Below are 21,197 nucleotides of genomic sequence, written 5' to 3'. Positions count from 1 at the left end.
AATATATAGTTGCGTGCTTGTTAGTGACTGCGACTTAGTGCAGAAGTACTTGAGTGATGTGCAGATGTACCTTGTTGACCTGCTGTTCAAACCATATTCCTCCGAAGCTGTGTTGTGCATATATTTCACTTGTTGGAAAGAGCATTTGAAAAGACTTTAGCATCAAGAACTTGATATCCATTTGAGTGCACTCATATTATCAGGCCTGGAAAATAATTTATTTGATTCCGACAGTTTTTTTTTTAATCCGGAAGTGCTTTTGCATTTTCGGGTACGCATGAGAACCTCGTCACCGTATAGTGTAAAAATTCTGTGCTCCTCTCGGTTTGCAAAATGTGTTACACATTTCTCTTAGGACCGATTTTCACTGCAAAGCACAATAACTGAATCTATTCTACAGTTGTGAATAAATGGGACGCGAGAAAACGGCAATAGGTAGTTCCAGTACTCTGGATCGTATCTGGCGAAATTGCGTTCTAACATGTCTTGTAATCCTCTGAGGACGGAGCTATCAATTGTCTTATAACACCTGGTGTATAGGGGTCCACGTTTAAAAAAAAAACAACTCGGGACCCTCGAAGGTCTTATGTTTTGAAGCATCAGAAACCATTAAACGCTGTTGTGGACAGTTGAAAATTTGCTGGAAAGAATATTTATTGATATTTATTTAAACATTTAATGTAAATGATAAAATTATCATTGACAATAATCGACAGTATCCATCAGTACAAGGGATACGTTGACAAAACTGGGTTTACCACTTGATCGATTAACGGTTCTTGTGATGATCTTCATCGGGAGGGTTTCATGTGCTACAACACAGGAGAAAGAAGCACCTCGGGACCACTGTTCGAATCGAACAGGCAACAGACTGTACATGAAGAACGAATTGCTGCTGTTCTCTGCCGCAACTGCAGTATTCGAGTAGTTGCGTGAATCCACCGGTGCGTCATCGACTGTCCATGTGACGAAAATCCTTCGAGTCGAAAACCCTCTCACTAAGCAGGTAAGGATGACGGTGTTTTTTTGTGGACTTTTCACTTGTTGGCGGAAGGAGGACAGAGACGGAAGGTTCCTGAGGATTCACAGCTGCGTACAAACGGGGAGAACAATAATTATACCGGGAAGTAATAAAATGAAATGATGATAGTTTAGACTAGACGATACGGTGATAATTTGTGAAATATGTAAAGTACAGCATTTCTCTACTGTGAATGTTTACAGTATCCGAGCTTGTGTTCTGGGGTAAGAAGAAGCTGTCATGGAGGACAGCATCACTTTCCTGTAAAAGGCACAATTGTTTGAAACACGAGGCGCATTACGTGAGTATTTGGCCCCTCAGATGAATGTTAATATTCATGCCACTTGGTCCTCTGCTGAGAGTTTAAACATATATTTTAAAGCATTCTTTTTTTTTTTTGGGTGTCGGGAATATTTCAGTTATCCAGGTCACTTGAATTAAACTTTATCAATTCCTCGTTATGTCACAGAACATATTCACAAATGGTAAAACTGAGTTAAACGTTCATTGGAGGACTGTTCCGGTGACGTGATAAAGGACAGCTAATTAATGTTAATTTGCAGAGATGATGAAAGCGGAAGTTATCGTAGAAAGGAGGTTGGACATTAATGGAGTGATAAGGTATACAAAATGGACATCAACAAGTTCGCTCTGCTCTACCTGTAGTTTCCTGCAGGTCTTACACGCACTCAGACTGAATAGGATTAAGGAACATCTAATATTCCGACGATGTGTTCAGCAGATCAGGCAGTGAGGAATAAGAAGACCACATGGTTTGTCGAGGCACTCCAGCCGGACTATTTTCCGGAGATATTGGCAATCTGCTGAGTGGTCTCCACCAGTTGTTTTGATTAATCCCAAAGAAAAAGAGTGCCACCCACCCCCTCTCCACCCCGACGAAAGACATATATTACCAGCCCCAGCTTACGTTTTTCCCAGCGGATGTATGCTCTTCTTGGGGTCGGCCATTCCTCGTGGCTTACCACGCATTCGACTAAGTCCCCACTCAGCCAAGCTTGTGTCGATATATTCAGTTGGCTGATCACGCTATGGTGGGAGTCTCCTGGCTGGTAGGCAGTCTCTGTTTTCAACTCATTTTCTCCTTGCCTCCAGGACACTTGGACGTCGTAAGGCGCATTAGTGATGACGCAGGTTAAGGTGACGGTCGCCTCCAGTAACACCTGCTCCGCTGGTGGCTGTTCAATTGTTACTTTTACTTCTTCGCATGGGCATGTTTCTATGGCAAATGAACATCACTTAAGTTTCCACAGCTGAATCAGGAATCTGAAATTAATCTTCTGAGTTTGAAATAGGTCAAAAACATTTCCGATCTCTCGGTTTCTGTACAGTTCCCCCCCCCCCCAAAAAAAAAACGGCTATAAACAAATCATCTCACTGATCAGATGCCTACATTATGAACAGAATAACATGCAGTTCCGTGTTTCTCTTAATGTCAATGAAGTTCTGACTTTGGGCTGAGGTCGACACTGACAGTGGCATGCTACTTTCCCCGGATACGTCTCTTACCTTGAGATTTGCTGATATTTCGGCTTTGCATATAATTTTTGTGTGTAACCTGGCATGTATACACATAGTCTGCGAACCATTCCGTCGCCGTGAAAGTCACCTGGCTTGTCGCTGAGAAGTTCCCATTCACCGCAAAAGCAGGGGAGGTGACGACGCCGGAATTCAACGGCTGTCCATTTTTCAGCCAGATCACGGTGAATTGCGCCGGTTGGAAGTTAGTCATAGAGCAGACTGCGGTCCCTTTTCTGGTCCTCTTAATATCTTCAAGGGAGTTCACGGAGATAACGACGATTGGATGACGCACATCATCTGGAAGAAAACAAATGTGTTTGAAATTGGTTTTAATATAGTAAGAAGCCATTGAGGAAGGAAAACGTTAATCATCGAGGATTGCACAACACAAGCAAGAAACGAATCAATTGAATTTCCCTTTCTTCCGACGCAATATGGGCACATGCCTCACAATATTCTAGTAAATAGCTGAAGTACAGATAGGTATTAAGTTGTAGAAAATTGCATGTCTTTTCTCTGCAATGCATTTTTCCATCTCCATGATTGTGGGGATCCCGCCAAGGCACTTAAAGAGGCCGCTTCAAATGGTCAATGAGGCAGAGAGTTCAACATTTCAGTTACATTTGAAGAGATAAGCTCGAGTACCTTCGGGTAAAGGGTTGGCAGCAGACCTGTAGCAGGGGATGGAGAACTAAAATATTTTATTGAAAATTTTGGCCTGTACAAGAGGGATGTGTTCAACCAGAAGTCATAGGGGTCTTTTTAGAGCTGTTGGGTAGGGTTAATTACTGTTCGCTGGGGCTGGGCAGAAAGAGTGTAAAGAGACTATGAGGAAAGAGTCTGTTGAATAGCTTGAAAATTAAAAGATTGTTAAGCTAAAGTATGATATAATCAGATCATGCATCAGTTCTTGGAAAAGAGATGATGTTGTAATTACAGGAGGGATCTGCCTCAAGGGCAGAAATGGCTGCTGTATTTTTCCCTATTTCGATTCTTCAAAATAGAGAGGGAAAGAGTTAACAGAGGGGTGGAGTAGCATTGGTTATGAGTGATTTTGTCACAACTGCGTCTCAGGTGAAGCCATGGAATTATCGTTTAGTGAGATATTCCGAGAGAGGGTTTTGAAGAGATATAATGGAATCAAGCTGTTGGATGTATTCTATTAACACCACCCAGAGTAAAACAGAGCAGATGAGTAGGATGGGAGGCAGAATTTGAAAATTTGCAAATGTAACTGGCTTGTTGTCATGCGCTCGAAAAAAACAGTTCTTAATATTGTTTGAGACCACCCTAGTTTAATATAATTTGATGGAGCAGAATGTGATAGCTATATCCATGATAGATTGCTGATATAGTAAGAAGACCTGCCAACTAGAGGAAATGACGTACTGTCTGGAACTTGCTGCTGAACCTTTTGAAGTGACAGGTCTCCTGTTGGGTAAGCATTTAATAGGTTGCAACTATGACTTCCTGACCAGTAGCATAACATTGGACAAATGTGAGCAGTCAGTATATGAAAGTGTACAACCGTAGGAGAGCCGATTCTCATGTTGTTAAGAATAAGCTTGAGTCTGTAAATTGGAAAATGATATACTCAGGGAAATATCAAATGGAGACCTCTTGGTAGTTTAATGCGCATCTGTAAAAGAGCTCTGGAAGGCTTGCCGCGTTGAAGCAAGGAAAGGACAGATGGGTAAGGGAGCATGGATGATATGTCGATGGGGCATTCGATCAAGAAAATGATGAATACATACATAAGGGGTGTAAATGGAAAGTTCAAATAGGGCTCTTGAGATTTCTAAAGCCGGCAGGAAACGACTAACTAAAGGTCTTGCGAGTGCAAGATTGAAACAGGAGAATGATAGCCGAGTGGGATTAACGAATCATCAACGTCGTTCTGCTCATATAGGAATAACAGGTGTGTAAGCATATGTGAGTATAGGGGTGGTCAGTTATGAAATAGGAAACATATATGCAGTACCGGAGGAGGTAGAGCACCCATTTAAATAATAATAATAATAATAAAAGTATAATTTAGTGTTGACCGGCAAACTGGAAAATGGCGAATGTGAAATCAGCATAGAATTGGCTATTCCGCCAAATAGTATTACGTTTGAAAAGTTCAGTGCTGAAACAAACAAAAAAAAATGGATATATGAATCTGATGGGATGGAGGGCTATAAAGGACAGGTATATACAATATTACAAGATAAATCAGTGGAAGATATACCTACACATTTGGCAGTGGCCTTTATTTTCTCAATGGTCAAAGGATTACTACCAGAAAATTGTAGGCCAGCGAATATGTGTGTTTTGCTGATGAATGTTGATAGGGATCATTACCATCATTGTCTGCAGTGTTGTATGACTTGGAAAATGGTTTCCAAGAGAATGATTACTTTGTTTCCTTGGAAAAGACGGCAGAAGTGGCTTGCGATTTCTTTCTTCTGGCCTGTGACTTTACACGAGGACTGACTCCAGCTATTATCATACTCTTCAAAAATTTCCAGTCTGGCTTCCGTGCACACAACAAGGACGTTCAATCCAACATTTGCTCATATGTCAATCACCAATTGCTCTCACTGCTTCAGTTAACACTGATTGTGGGCTAATCAGATATCACATCTTTCCCAATAGTAGCATTTAGGACAGCTGAGTGAAATTGCGCCTTATATCGGCTTTGGTGGAGACTTTTTTCTCCAACCTACCTCCCGTTAAGTGCGAGGTAGGATGGAAATTCACTGAAGCACAAAGTTTGAACGCCTTGGAAATTGCAGAGACAGATATATTGGAAGAATGTTAGAGAGTGTAATGCTCATGCATCAACAAAATTTTGAGAGCTAAATCGGATGAATGTGTTGGATTGATCTTGAAGTGGTTGAAAACCTCGGTGCAATAGACAGGCCTATTCTGCGCTGTACTCATTTCTGTGTTATATTCAGTGTCCTTTTGAAATAGATGGAAAGTGTCAGTAATTAAATTTATTGATGCTCGCATGTTTTTGAACAGTGCGCAAAGAGAAAAAAAAAAGTGTTTCAAATTCACGACGCACTTCGCGATTTCTGCACAGTTCTTATTACTTTAGAGAGGAAAAAAAAAGAATAACGAGTTGCTCAGACTTCCAGTCTTTCTCTTATACGTCTGTTCTGCGAAAAAAAAAACTCGCAGTGGAGGTTCAAACAACTAGGCGTTATGTAAGTATAGAGCTAGGATAAAGAAAAATGAACTGCAAACGTGTTGCCACCCATGGTAAAACATCTGTGGAATAGTATCTAAATGTGCGTTACAAAATAGTATTTGATGGTCCAAAGCCACCCTGCAGATGGAATGTGGCTTGGAGAATAGAATCTTCTGAAGACGTTAATGTACTTTCAGTGCAATGAAAACATATCTTGTCTTGTGTTTGAACCTTACATTCTCTACATTACTTTTACCCACAGTTATCCCAACACTAACCTTTCACTGGGATTTCCTGAGATGAATTTTGATGCTGAACGACACAATAGATGGTGCTTCTCCCTGCTTGTGTCTCGGTGATAGTTAACTGGCTGCTCCGTGTGTAAGTTCCTTTCTTGTTCAACACAGCCGGATAGGTGCTCACTCCTGTTGTGATTGTCGCTTCATCATTCTTCCAGGAGACGATGATTCCCACCGGGGAGTAATCCGTCGCCAAGCAGCCGAAGGTGATTGTTTCAGTGGCACTGGATTGCTCACATGAAAGGAGAGGGTAAACGGTGGGGTGGGTATTTGCCACTGAAAGAACATGATCACATAAGTAAACTAAATGTTTTATTTTTGGCTTATTCGATACTCAAATAAATAGAATGTTTAGTGCTCAGGAAATAATTTTCTAGGTATGACACGGACATAACCATATCTTAAACCATCGGCTAAGCCTTCAAAATGTGTTTCAATCATAGCGAAATACAAATAGCATCTACATAATTTGATATGCTTGCCACAACTAAATACGCAAAGCGTTCTCCGGTCAACGCGGCAGGATAGATCTACGTCTCAGAATCAAGTCACTTTCACCTGTATATGCTTGCGCTCTCGTTATCATGGGAGGAAAACACCTTTACACTTCATTTTGATTTGTGTTCCTTCCTGCACCAATTCTCTGGAAACCAGCTGTAACGATGCTTACACAAGAAATAGCACAAAGAACGGACATACAGGTACCTATACGTTCCAAATTTGTATAATAGAATCGTGGATTAGCTAGTTTAGAACTTCATGTTCTTCGTGTCAGTCAGCCATTTGAAAGTGAGAGATTATTTGGGAAAAGAGTCGTAATTTAGTTGGAGAACACCACCTTGAGTGGCGACGATATTGCCTTCCCTGTAATTCCGTGTGCAGATCAGCAAAACTCTTTCTATATATATATATTCAATACATGCAGATAAATCAAAAAAAAGTTGTTAAGTGCTAAAGTGCTATTCCATACAGTTCAGCGTAGCATTCCTCTAGAATGACCGTTGTCTCAATTAGTTAACTTGAAGGACATTCTCCAAGCTTGTAAATTCCACACAATGCAATCTTGTGCACAGGTTTACTCGAATGATTGGTCGTATTCACGCAATTCACTTATTTATGTTTTCAGAGCTTCCAAACAAATTTGTTTTTGGAACGATCAGATAGATGATACTAGTCGAGGAAATGTTGCTAAAAGTTTCCCAGTTATTGGCATCCGTTAGTCTCGAGAGAGCATGGATTTGCGCATCGGAAGGCCTTCCAGTGCGCAAGCCTGGGCAAGATTGAAAGGGAGACCGGCATTTGCCCATGCTGCAGGTCTCCCCTCTCCACGCCAACGATGCTGTCCAAGGGAAGTCATTAGGGCCGATACAGCTTGGCACCAGTTGCGTCGCAGAGAAATGTGTGTTTAAGTGCCTTGCTCAGGGACACAATAGGTTGCCTCAGCAAATGCTCGAACTAGTGTCTTTCAGATCACTAGACCGACGCCTTAAGCACTCGGTCGCACGCCAACAGCTTTCCTCGTTAAATCTGATATCTATAAAACTGGCACACAGTTTGAAAAGATTGCATTTGTGAGTTTTAAAGGAACACTCTCGCAACAGTATCTAACAGAGAACTATAAAGATTGCATATTTTCTCAGAAGAAATCCTGCACAATTAAATCTATGAGCAAATGTCCACGTTGTCAAATCGTACAGAGCACAACAGCAGACAGCATCGCAGTTACACGTTTTTTTTTTCTTTTTTTCCCGTCCGGCCGTATTCGAGACCAGGGCTATTCCTCTCGAAGTCCAGTTCAGATGCCACTACAACCCCGGCCAGCACAGTCACACCGCATTAGAATAACATAGATATCCGTACAGATGTTAATAACGATATTTCGATTTGTCTATTTGAACTGTAATGATTTATACACAGACTGGTACGTCCTTGTACACTCTACGAATTGTAATAGGAAAGACACATTTAAGAGCGACATATAACACACTATTAGACACCCACATAGATAGAGGAAAATCTCTAGTATTGTACAGCAAGTTAGGTTGATTGGAGAGCAGGTGAAGAAGTCTGGACAATTTTGTGAGCCGCATGGCCGGAATGTTCATATTTCCCAGTCTTATACATTCGAATTATTAGGGGTAAACCAATAGACTTTATTTATTATAAAACGCAAACAACAGGATTTCTGCAGATTCAGGAAATTCAAGCAACACACATCAAAGTTGCTTGTGAACGCGTCAGGACGAAAGGTCTCGGCTTGAAACATCGACTGTACCTCTCCCTAGAGACGCTGCCTGGCCTGCTGCTTTCACCAGCAACTTTGATGTGTGAGACTTTATTTATTTAGTTTTTTTATGCTTAAAGACCCTTCAGTCACACTCCAATCAAATTATTGTCAAGATGAAATACCAAAACTGTTTCTTCCTCCATCGATGTTGCATGATCAACATATTTTTTTTAAGAAAAAAAAACGGGGTTCATTTAGTTTTAGGCATTTTCTTTCTGCACTTTTAAATGCTCATACTTAAGCTAATATATTAAATAAGAATGTTTAAATCAACAGCTTTTGGATAATAAATTAATTGTGCTTTTGCGGTAATTTCATGTGACAATTTATAAAGTAGAAACACTTGCTGCCTCTCTTATGGAGTGAACAAGACCCTCCATAGAATCCCAATAGTACCCGCATTTATTAAACAATGCCACTCCCGACCAGGTCTCAAAATGGAACCTTCAAAACTACTTCAGTGCAATGACATTGAGAAGATTATTTATCTATTCAGTATCATTGATCTGTCTTCAGTTTACAAATTATTCAAATAGCCCACAATATCACAGTAAGAATTTGATTCCAGGGACTGTATTTAACTCTGTAATGCCGTATTTGCATTACTACAATAGTGCTTAAAGTTTCCAGATCACATGATTTCAAATTATCAGTAATGATTTGTTCGTGTTTGATGAAACTCTTTGTTTTCATATACGATTCACCTAATATATGCTAGTGTTTGAATCAATGGGTAGCAATGTAATTCGGCAGTATAATTTATACTTTTAAAAATGTAGCTATTTTAACTCCAATTTGTCGGTTTTCTTTTTGTCCTCTAAGTACAAAAATATATCAATACAAACTGCCTACATCTGATGATAACAAAAACAAAATCAAATACATATGTTCCAGATTAATCAACAGGATCATATGACCATAAGGTTTATGAGATGTTTCAGATCATTTGGGCCACAGCTTCTGCATTGCCTATCGGTTTTGCTTTTTTATGTCCATTTTTCTACCTCCTCATAATCCCCAGTTGCACTATTCCTCAGGCGACGCTCGGAACCGTATGTATAACAACGGACTTTGCAGAATCCATATTTCATACCGAAATAAACTGCTTCTCATTCATGATATGATGGACTTACTGGTTAATTTCAAATCAAATGAAATGGCCTTTTAAGTTTCGGATACTAGTTTTTTTTTTCCCCCGTGGAAAAAAAAATGTTCTGCACATCGATTTTATCCGGGCCTTTGCAAACAAAGAATGCCTAATAGCTTAAAAGCCTGAAGGCAGTGAGAGGAACGAGAACACGCATTCCCTGAGATAACGCTAAATATCCGACAATCCTTGAATTATTGTTCCATGGATCGCTTCATAAATATCAAGATTTTGTTCTTACTGTGATATTACTTCTAGTTGCAAGACCACGATAAATCAATTTAGACAGATGCATACATTTTTGAGTCCATGATTCTTGAAGTGCTGCAGTTTTTGGTAAAATAAAAACTTCTCCTCTGCAAGCCATGTTGGGAGCTGGTTCACTGGTCGATAATGCAATTCCACTAATGAATGCATATGTTCCTAACGAGGTTCTATTATACTCTCATTCGTGTTCTGTTTTATTCTCCGTAGATAGGAGAAACAGTTTGAAATGAAATGTCTTCCATTGTACAGAATGGACATATATTGTTTAGGTTTCCCAAATTTGGAATTCCTAACAAACTGAGAGCATCGGGATGCTGAAATGGTGATCGGTCATTATTTAATTCAGTAAATGAATAGTAAATCATGAATATTTTAGTATCAAAGAGTCGAAAATACGCTGAATTCCACAATATAATTGGACAGAATCACAAATTATTTAACAAAGCGACATTAGTCGAGAGTTCACTTGAAGACAAAACATAATCAGAAGAAAGAATAATCAAAATCACAAACTAACCATAGAATTAAATTTCAATTGGAACACTTTTTGAAGAACAAGTTTTTCCTTCTTACCGTTTGTTACCGTTAACATGGTGCCTCCTCCCCAGTAATCTAAATAGTCACGGTGCTATATTCCCTGGTCTGCATCACACAATTACCGGCTCTGTAAATAAGAAGGACAAGTTCGACAATTGTGCATATAGCCATAATCCAAATAAATTGAAGTTATATTTGATTATTAGAAAACAGGAGGTTGTAAAAAAAAAGCTTGCTTAACCGACAGAAGATCAGATAATACTGTATTTCAGACACGCTGCCGAAATTACATGAGACTTCTTGAGAGATAAATCATGAACATATCCAGGCTGGTTCATTCAGACTAATTAGTGTTTTATGCACATGTAGAATAAGTGCATCAAGACTTATACAGAAATATCGAATGAAAGAAGAAGAAATTAAAAAAAAAACAACAACTAAAGCACACAATTAGCGATCAGATTTTTTTTTTGTATTGGAGCCACACACTGTGCCATCCAGTATACACAGTGAGACAAACCCTGATAAATATTCTGCAGGTTGTCCGCTCATGTTGTCCTCTCGCATCCTGTCCATAGATGCCTCCGCTTTCGTGGGCCAGAACGCCATGTTTTTTTTGATTTTGTTCCTTTTGTAGCTATAAATATACAACTCAACATCGATTTATTTCAATATCCATTCGGTAGCCTCTCCTGCTGTGTTGGCATGGTCAAGAGGCAGTAGACTACCTATCCAGGTTTTTGGACGAGAAATGCGCCGCTTACAGCACAGTGTACCCACTGTATACGCACAGTGAGACAGACCGTAACAAAAAAACTGCAGACACTATGAAGCACAAGATTCTCTTGAAATAGGCTTTGAATCTATTTTAAATTATCCAGCAGTTCACAAACATATTTAATTTTAAATCAACCCATCCTTTCTCTCTCCCTGCACCTTTCACATTGGATCCAATAAAGTGTTCTTCTCCACAATTATGAACAGCTGGTTTCAAACAGGAGAAACAGGAATAAAATGCCACATCAGTGTATTTGATATTATGTGTGATACTGCGAATATATCATGGAGGAACATGTGCGCTCATTTTATGTCCTCCCATTGTTGCAAATAGAATAATGACTCACTGTTAGTTGATGATATAAAATATAGTCTTTCATCTCACCGTTATTGTACAGGCTCGACTCCTGTTCGCCGCACTGTGTCTCTCGCACAGTAATAGACAGCGGTATCGTCCGTTTGTAGCTGGGTCACATCAACGGTGAACATATTGTTTGTGGAGTCTTTGGACGGAGTGAATCTGTTCTGGATCCCTGGGGCGAAATACTTGTTTGAAGGATTCCTGTATGAAAGGAGCCATTCCAGCCCCTGTCCGCTCACCTGACGTACCAAGCTCATATAGTAGCTACTGAGATCAAACCCACTGGTTTTACAGGTGAGCTTCACTGATCCTTCGGGTCTGGCAGTCTCCGACGTGGGCTGAGTTAACACGACATCGGAATGGACACCTGTATGTTAAATACAAAGATAAAAACCTGAAAATCAATTTTGCGACAATGACTCTTATCGTTAGAACTTATAAATTAAAACTCTAGAGACTGAATGCAATGGAAGAATAACTGAATCAGAGAAAGTGAGAAATATTTCAACCCAAATTACGCACGGGTTAATAAAGCCAGGAACACGCCGACTGAAGCAAGCGATTTCATCCTACTGACGCTTTCAAACGGAGCGACTCTGCACAGCACTTGACGGCATCCGACTGCGGGGAGTTTGAACTATGCAACGATGGCTGACATTTAAGCAACAGAATATATGGGCGTGATTATGGGCGGAGCCTATAGACTGAGACCTCTATTTGCTTAAGCGATGTTACACCACCCACATAACAACCAGCTTGAGTCACACCTTCAAAATAGGTAGCAATTAAAAATAAACGCAACGTCTACACTTAACATTTAGCAGCCTTCTGCCACGCGATTCACGGCTCTAATGATTATCATCCTACTTATTGATATAAATATCGGTGTTCCACATCACGAATGGAATAATGTTTTTAAAGAAGATCAGTCAATTGTGATTTTCAAGTTCAGTACATTTCTCAGTAATTTCGAGCTACTGATGCTGAAAGTTATTCTGAGTAAAATAAACATCAATGCCCAGAGTATGTGGTGGGTGAAGGCGAATTAATTGGTTACATTTGCCACGCATGAAAAATGAAATCAGTGCAGATGCATTTCAACATATTTTTTTTGTTTTGTTTTTCTGTTATTTCCCTGCTTCATTTTTTATGTTAATAAGCCACATCTGCAAACACCCCATGCCGGACTGTATGGCAACTTAAATATGGAAATTTGCTTAAGATTGCACTTCATTCGGTAAGACATAGATGATGTCAACAGTGCTATCTTTGCGCATCCAGGTATTTGTAAGGATATGCTGTGATTCAGACCTGCTATGGAACTTAAGCCGCTTTGCCCACTTTTAAATGCTACTTAATAAATACCAACGGTTAAAAATGTCATTGCCAAAGATGCAATTTCAATGATCTTGGTCCGTCTAACACAAACATTTGCAAAAGTGTATGCATGCACGGAACTAGTTTCGAAAGTAATAGTTAAGGGAAATTCATGTTTAGGCGAAAAAAAATATATATATATTTTCTCGCAGTTGGCTCTTTCTATGAATGGCAGTTCAAATCGTTGAGGCGATCGAGAGCATCTACTTCGAATTCCATGCAAAAACCAACGTACCTGGATTATTTTATGTTCTGTAGATGTGTTAAGATATTTCTAAAATCTGCATAATACGAATAGTGAGAACTATTTCCAATAAACTACAAGCACAGGTCGTCACAAGCACAGAGACAGTGAGATAGGTAAATATTTAGATAGATAGGCAGGTAGATAGACAAGTAGATGGATATAACCTGTCAGAAAGACCTACAGTTATTTCTGTGATTATACAGATATAAATGAAATTCTGTCTGTCTGCCAAATGTGAATACTGAAAAGTTGGGGACTCATACATACTGTGCCGTCATTCTCTTGTCTTTCTCTTCATACATATCTATTGACTTTATAGAATTTTACTCCTTCCACGAAAACTCGGTCTATTCAACGTCTGCTCAGTCTAATGTACACAGTGCTTCAGCAATGAATTGTAGACCAATTCAAACATAAACAAAAAAAAACAAACAAACATATACTCTGCTCTCAAAGTTTCGAAACCAATCGTTACACTGTCTTGGAGTCTAGAAATCAGTGAATTCGAATTAATCGAGGACAGTGGAAGTAGACTAACAGATTTTTTTTTCATCCCTCGTGCTTTGTGATGAAGGCAACCAATTTGTGAAACACTGTATTTTCCATTTTGTCAGCTGGAAGTGCTTGGCATGGTCAATATTTTGCAGATGACTCAATGGTGCTCCAGGTAAATTTCTGGACTAGATTCTATTTCCAAAAAAGAAAAATAAAATCTATTTGTATAATGCTCCTCTGTTGCATAGAACATGCAAGTTTGTGAATGTTACGTTTGGTGCTTGCTTGTAGTTATTCGAACTGATTGGTGACTGAGAGAAAAAAAAGAGACATAAATCATCGACTGTTTTTGATGGCAAGAGAACAATAAATGGATGATGGGTTGGAGCAGAGCAATAACAAGTAATTAATGGTCAGGGACATAAACTATGGCCAATGACACTGGAATGCAATATTTAATTTGATAAAGAACGATATGAATGTGGACACATCCTGTATAATGTCAAAGGTAATTTAGAAGAAGTACCATCGCGGACGCAAGTGTGTGCAACCCTGTTTGGAATACGTGGCGAGTAAATGGGGACTACGAGAAACGCGTGGACAGCGGAGATCCCTTTGCCCAAGTAATTCCTCTGGTGTTCTATGACTATTCAGAAAAATCAAGGAAAGAAACTGCGTGCAAACATAAGACATCTATTGTGTGAATTCACGTACTGCTTACGTTAAGCAATAAAGGTTCATGTCGGTAAATACGGACCTGCCTGTACCTCACTGACCATTGTTATAAGGAGTAACCCTGACAACAGGATAGTTTCACTGATACCATAGATATATTCAAATAAATATTGTGTGTAGGCTTCAACGAGAACGTTGAGCAGCGAGAGGAACTCTAGAGGCCTGGATTTAAAAAAAAATGAAAAGAGCATTTCTGACTGTTCTGTGGAAGATGCCTTTCGTGACATTTGTACTTCCACGGTAAATAATGCCGGTAGCTACCGATTTGTTGTAAAACATGAGATTCAAACATTTCATAGGTAAAGATAAAATAGTGGAGCAAGATCGAACTAATGTGTGGCCTCCACTTATTATTAGTTATTCTTGGACAGAAATGATCATTAAAATATTTAAAAAAAAAAGAACTGTGAAGAATGTTGACGAATGATTTTGCATTTTTCTCTTATTTATGTTGTATTCTATTGGGGAAACGTCTATTAAGAATCTGTCTGTCAGCTGCTGTACTTGGGTCTGTTTCTGATAATGTTGGTACTTATCTAAATCAGCCCTTATGGTTTTCCTCCTATGTTAATTAGAGAGGGAAAGAGAAAGAGAGAGAAAGAGGGAGAGAGGGAGAGAGAGAGAGAGAGAGAGAGAGAGAGAGAGAGAGAGAGAGAGAGAGAGAGAGAGAGAGAGAGACAGATGTGGGGAGAGATTTAGTTAACGCATGAAACGATTCCGTTCAACGGGGACATTAGTTATTTTACATATACTGACACTTAGTGGCATTTTAGCGGGATTAATGAGTATTCCGTAGATTTACTTTTGTTCAGAAGACATTCGTTGATGTATTCCCTTTAGTGTATATGTTTCATTGCAAATCATTTTCCGATTAGTACGTTATTGAAATCGATTAGATAACTCCCTATGTACCAAAATGAATGTCGATTTGAAGGAAGGAATGGCAGGTACAAATACAGACTTGATTGGAGGGCGCACCCTGATAAATATAATTCTAATAATGCTTTATGTCCCTGGATAGCAGGCCGCTTCTACACGGGTCCTACAAATTCTTCAGAACCTAACTGCTTATTTATCTTCCCTGGCAGCGCTCACAAGGCACCTAGCATCATTATCTATGAACCAACAAAAACACAGCTTCGTAAACAAAATATCTGTACAGTTATATGCACTCTCGTATTAAATATGTAAACACAGAAAAAAATACTGTAATTTTCCCTATCCTTTACGTCTTTCAATAACATTATACCTTTCTGTCAGGTGTCGCCTGAGACTCCGCAGTTTTAGTGGAAACAAACTGCAACCGAGCACGTCCAGTCTGATAGCACATACATTTCATTCTAGCAGGGACATAATACCTCATTATTGAATCTACACGTAGTCTCCACAACCTGCCTATACTCTGGGAACCAGTATTAGCTTATACATCGTCGATATACAACGATATAACACAGCACAGGTCATTCGGTACACGATGGTGAAATTTAGATCTGCTCTGGGAGTAATCTAACTGTCCCGCATACAACGTCCTGCATTTTCCTATCAGCCATGTGCCTTTCTCAGAATTTATTAATTGACCCTGCATCTACCACTACCATCACCCTTGGAGCTCTTTCCACGTACTACCGCTCTCTGTTTATCTATTTCTTTACTTATTGACATTTAGCGTGAAAGAGACCTGACAGCTATTCGATCCACGCCGCTCAGAAATTCCCCAGTTTAACCCGAACCTATTCACAGGAAAATGTCCATTGACCAATTAACCATACTACCGGCAAGTCCTGGGACTGTGGTAGGAAATTGGAGCACTCACAACTACTATGCTACAGTATCGCTCCAATACCTTTATCATGCCTCCTATGCTTCTTTCCAATCGCCTTGAAGACTCGGTATTTGCCATTTTTGGGCTGGGAGAAAATGTCTCTCGCAGTCTACATGTGACTGTGTGTCACTTATCGCCTTGTACACCTATGTCATGTCATCTCTCATTTCCCTTCGTACCTCAGAGAAAAAGCCGAAGTCCACAAATAGCCATTCCGAAAGATTTTCTGCAAACCAGGCAGCATCCCAGTACATCTCGTCTCCAACGTCTCCCAATATTCTATGTAATTCTTATAATGAGTAGATCAGAACTGAGCAACCGTTGTCCATTTTATAGTGATGCTGTATTATCTCACGGCTCATCAATCCAAAAAGCAATGCAATTACATTAAAATAAAATCTCCAGATGAGGATTTTGTAGATATATTTAAAACTGCAGCATAAACTCGAGACTCATAAAATCCAAAGCACGAAGAATAAAGTCAAATATTTGGTTATGTACGGACGGAATGATGGTGGTCTTGGTACCAAAAAACTCCGTCACGCTTTCTTCAATAATTTGGTGTATGTGCAATCATGATTTGGGATCCTATCTATTTTAACGTTATTTCACCGAGCAGCCTTACATTTTAGTTTATCATAAAATGTCTGAATTCACTCGGCCTCCACTGTTGTCGCTCTTCTGCCATCTGCGCCATTTGCAGATAATGTTGGAGAGTACACATTTCGGAACGAGCCCATAGCATACTCTTGCAGGAACAACTAGCCTTCCTTTACCCTAGTTTCGTCCACGCATGTCAGCCGTTAGCCTCCTACACTTTATATATATATATATATATATATATATATATATATATATATATATATATATATATATATACCTCGGGACGTTATCGCGACACTTGCCTGGAATTTTCATGCATCTCTGCAGTCAAAGAGAATAGCAAATGGACGATACACGTGCCGAAATGTAAAGGCGTACAATATGTAAATACGGTTTCCTGAAAGCATTTACTGCAAATTAAAACTAATACTTTAAATATTTGCTATAAAAGAAGTTACAAAAAAAAGATATATAAGCAGAAACAGACATATAAACCTTTCAAAAAAAAAAGACAAATTGGGCAAAGAAATACATGAGAGCATGAGCAGTAAAAGTGCTTGAAAGCGAATCTCTTGGGTGCAGAATCTGCTCTGGATTCTACTGAGTTAATTTAATCATGCAGATTCAGGAGCCAGATAACTTCAGAGCAATGACTGCTCCTGAAATCGTCCGCGTGACATATGGCTTCTGTGTTTCCTGCTTGATTGTCGTAGCATGGCTACAGAAGGGAGCATGGCCAAGGTAGTGTGAGAGTTTGAGGATGAATGCTTCCACATCCTTCCTATAGTGAGGTGGCCAGAACTGGACACCATACTCGAAGTGTGGCCTAACCAGAGTTTTATAGAGCTGCATCATTACATCGCGACTCTTATACTCTAACTCTCGACGTATGAAAGCTAACACCCGATTAGCTTTCTTTATTACCCTAGCCACCTGTGAAGCAACTTTCTGAGGACATGTACCCCGAGATCCCTCTGCTCCTCCACACTGCCAGGTATCCTGCCATATACTTTGTACTCTCTCTTGGAGTTTGTCCTTCCAAATTGTACCACCTCACACTTCTCCAGGTTGAACTCCATCTGTCCCTTCTCAGCCCACTCCTGCATCCTATTAATGTCTCTCTGCAATCTTTGACAAGCCTCTACACTATCAACAACACCACCAACCTTTGTGTCGTCTGCAAACTTGCCAACCCACCCTTCTAACCCCGCATCTAAGTCGTTAATAAAAATCACGAAAAGTAGAGGTCCCAGAACAGATCCTTGTGGGACACCACTAGTCACAATCCTCCAATCTGAATGTACTCCCTCCACCACCACCCTGTGCCTTCTGAAGGCAAGTCAATTCTAAATCCACCTGGCCAAACTTCCCTGGATCCCATGCCTTCTAACTTTCTCAATAAGCCTACCGTGTGGAACCTTGTCAAATGCCTTACGAAAATCCATATAGATCGCATCCACTGCACTACGCTCATCTATATGCCTGGTCACCTCCTCAAATAACTGTATCAGACTTCTTAAACACGACCTGCCCTACACAAAGCAGTGCTGACTGTCCCTGATCAGACCATGATTCTCTAAATGCCTATAGATACTATCTCTAAGAATATTTTCCAACAGCTTTCCCACCACAGACGTAAGGCTCACTGGTCTATAATTACCCAGACTATCCCGACTATTTTTTTGAACAAAGGGACATAATTCGCCTCCATCCAATCCTCCGGTACCATGCTCGTGGACAACGAGGAGATGGACATCCTAGCCAGTGGCTCAGCAATTTCTTCTATCGCCTCGTGGAGCAGCCTGGGGAATATTCCGTCAGGCCCCAGGGACATATGTGTCCTAATGTATTTTAACAACTCCAACTCCTCCTCTCCCTGAATATCAACATGCTCCAGAACATCAACCTCACTCATACTGTCCTCACCATCATCAAGTTCCCTCTCATTGGTGAATACCGAAGAGAAGTATTCATTGAGGACCTCGCTCACTTCCACAGCCTCCAGGCACATCTTCCCACCTTTATCTCTAATCGATGCTACCTTCACTCCTGTCATCCTTCTTTTTCTTCACATAATTGAAGAATGCTTTGGGCTTTTCCTTTACACTACTCTCCAAGGCCTTCTCATGCCCTCTTCTTGCTCTTCTGAGCCCCTTCTTAAGCTCATTTCCTGCTTCCCTTCATTCCTCAATAGACCCATCTGATCCTTGCCTCCTAAACCTCATGTATGCTGGCTTCTTCCACCTGACTAGATTTTCCAACTCACTTGTCACCCATGGTTCCTTCACCCTCCCATTCTTTATATTCCTCACCGGGACAAATGTAACCCTAACATCCCGCAAGAGATCTCGAAACATAGACCACATGTCCATAGTAAATATCCCTGAAAAAAAAACATCCCAACGCACACCCGCAAGTTCTAGCTTATAGCCTCATAATTTGTCTTTCCCCAATTAAAAATGTTCTTATCCTCTCTGATTCTGTCATTTTCCATAATAATGCTAAGGGCCAGGGAGCAGTGGTCACTTTCCCCCAGATGCTCACCCACTGAGAGATCTGTGACCTGACCCAGTTCATTACCTTGTACTAGATCTAGTATGGCATTCCCCCTGGTCGGCCTGTCGACATACTCTGACAGGAATCCGTCCTGGACACACTTAACAAACTCTGCTCTATCTAAACCCTTGGAACGAATCAGGTACCAATCAATATTCTGGAAGTTAAAGTCACCCATAGCAACTCTGTTATTTTTGCACCTTTCCAAAATCTGCCTCCTAACCTGCTCCTCTGTACCTCTGCTGCTGCCAGGGGGCCCATAGAATATCCCGCAATAGAGTAACTGCTCCCTTCCTGTTCCTGACGTGACGTCCACCCATATTGACACAAAAGAGGATCCTGCTACATTACCCACCCTATTTTTAGGTGTAATAGTATCCGTGACCAGTAATGCCACCCCTCCTACTCTTTCTTTACGCCCTCTCTATCCCTTTTAAAGCACTGAAATCCAGGAATATTGAGAATCCATTCCTGCCCTGGTGCCAGCTAAGTCTCTGTATTGGCCACTACATCATAATTCCATGCATGTATCCAAGCTCTCAGTTCGTCACCTTTGTTCCTCAAAGGCTCTCTGTACGTTAGATCTGGCTTTACTCCATGCACGTCTATCGCTGCTCTATTGCTCTGGGTCCCATAACCCTCGCAAATTAGTTTAAACCCTCCCAAACCATGCTAGCAAACCTACCAGCAAGGATATTGCTCCTCCTCGAGTTCAGGTGCAACCCACCCAATCTGTACAGGTCCCAAATTCCGCAGAATAGATCACAATGATCTAAAAATCTAACACCCTGCTCCCTGCACCAACTCCTTAGCCACGCATTCAACTGCCATCTCCTCCTATTCCATAGGCGCACCATGTGATATCATCGTTGCAATCAATGCTTCCACTTTATCTTTCTTTCAAACTGAACACAACATCTTTTCCGATATATGACCATACGATATTGGAGCAGAATCAGGCCATTCTGCCCACCAAGTCCTGTCCGAGATTCTATGTTGTCGGTTTTATTATCGCTTATTATTGCTCTTAACATTTGGCAGACTTGCCAAAGAAGAATCAATTAAATGTAACGTTAATAATCTAACAATTACAGCCGTCTATGGCAATGCATTCCGCAGACTGCTCGTCCTGTAGCTAATTAAATTCCTTCTTTTCTCTATCTAACGTGTCGCCCTTCTATTTTGCAATGGTATTTTCCGATCCAAGATTATCTAATCATTGGAAAATTCATATTCATGTGCACTCTATCTAGGCCTGTTAATGTTTGGTAGGTTTCAATGAGATTTCACCATTTTCTCCAATTCTATCGAGTAGAGTTTCACAGCCAACAAGGGATTAACAAACGTTTGGTTCTTACTGCGCGAATTATACTGGTGACATGCTCCAAACCCTCTCCATTGTGACCTCATCATTTCTAAGATATGGGGTCGAAATTGCTTAGAATTCTCAAGGTGTAATCTGACCAATGCCAAAAAAAGTTTCAGCATTGGACATTTGTTTTTTTTCTCTATACTAGTCCTCTCGAAATGAATACGATATTGCTATCTGCTCCTGACGACTGACACAGCATGCACGATAACCTTTACTGTTTCCAACACGATGACTCACAACGCACTACCAATTTCTCAACTTTCCTCCACCATCTGTTTATTCCTTCCACCAAGGTACCTGAAGATATCGGCCACTGCTCTATAACACATGGGCCACGGCGTTGACAATTCTCCTAAGCTGTTTTCGTATTTGCTCCAACTTCAGGTCTCCTGAACGCCCTAAATCCGAATGTCCAGAAGAACGTTTCCTTCCTTTATTCTGTCTGGCCTCATTCATCGCCACATACGCCTTATCTCATTCACTCATAAATGTTAATGTTTTTCATGATTATTCCTTAAATCATTGTCAATAGTGCTGAAACATTCCTTTCTGCCCATCCTACTTTCGCATGTTCGCC

The 21,197-nt window shown here is 40.3% G+C and overlaps 1 gene segment (V, D, J or C); it reads right to left on the bottom strand.

Annotated features, from left to right (window-relative positions):
• Positions 1-646: 646 nt before the first annotated feature.
• On the bottom strand, positions 647-12,029 carry LOC134352444 (Ig heavy chain C region-like). The segment is given in 7 exon segments: positions 647-1,075; positions 1,936-2,276; positions 2,540-2,857; positions 6,017-6,313; positions 10,312-10,366; positions 11,473-11,780; positions 11,936-12,029. Coding segments are annotated over 7 exon segments (1,744 nt in total).
• Between the last annotated feature and the right edge of the window lie 9,168 nt (positions 12,030-21,197).

Source organism: Mobula hypostoma, chromosome 10 (genome assembly GCF_963921235.1).
Source record: "Mobula hypostoma chromosome 10, sMobHyp1.1, whole genome shotgun sequence".
NCBI classification, from domain to species: Eukaryota; Metazoa; Chordata; class Chondrichthyes; order Myliobatiformes; family Myliobatidae; genus Mobula; species Mobula hypostoma.
The sequence above is the reverse complement of the archived record's forward strand: the minus strand, read 5'-3'. Positions and strand labels throughout refer to the sequence as shown.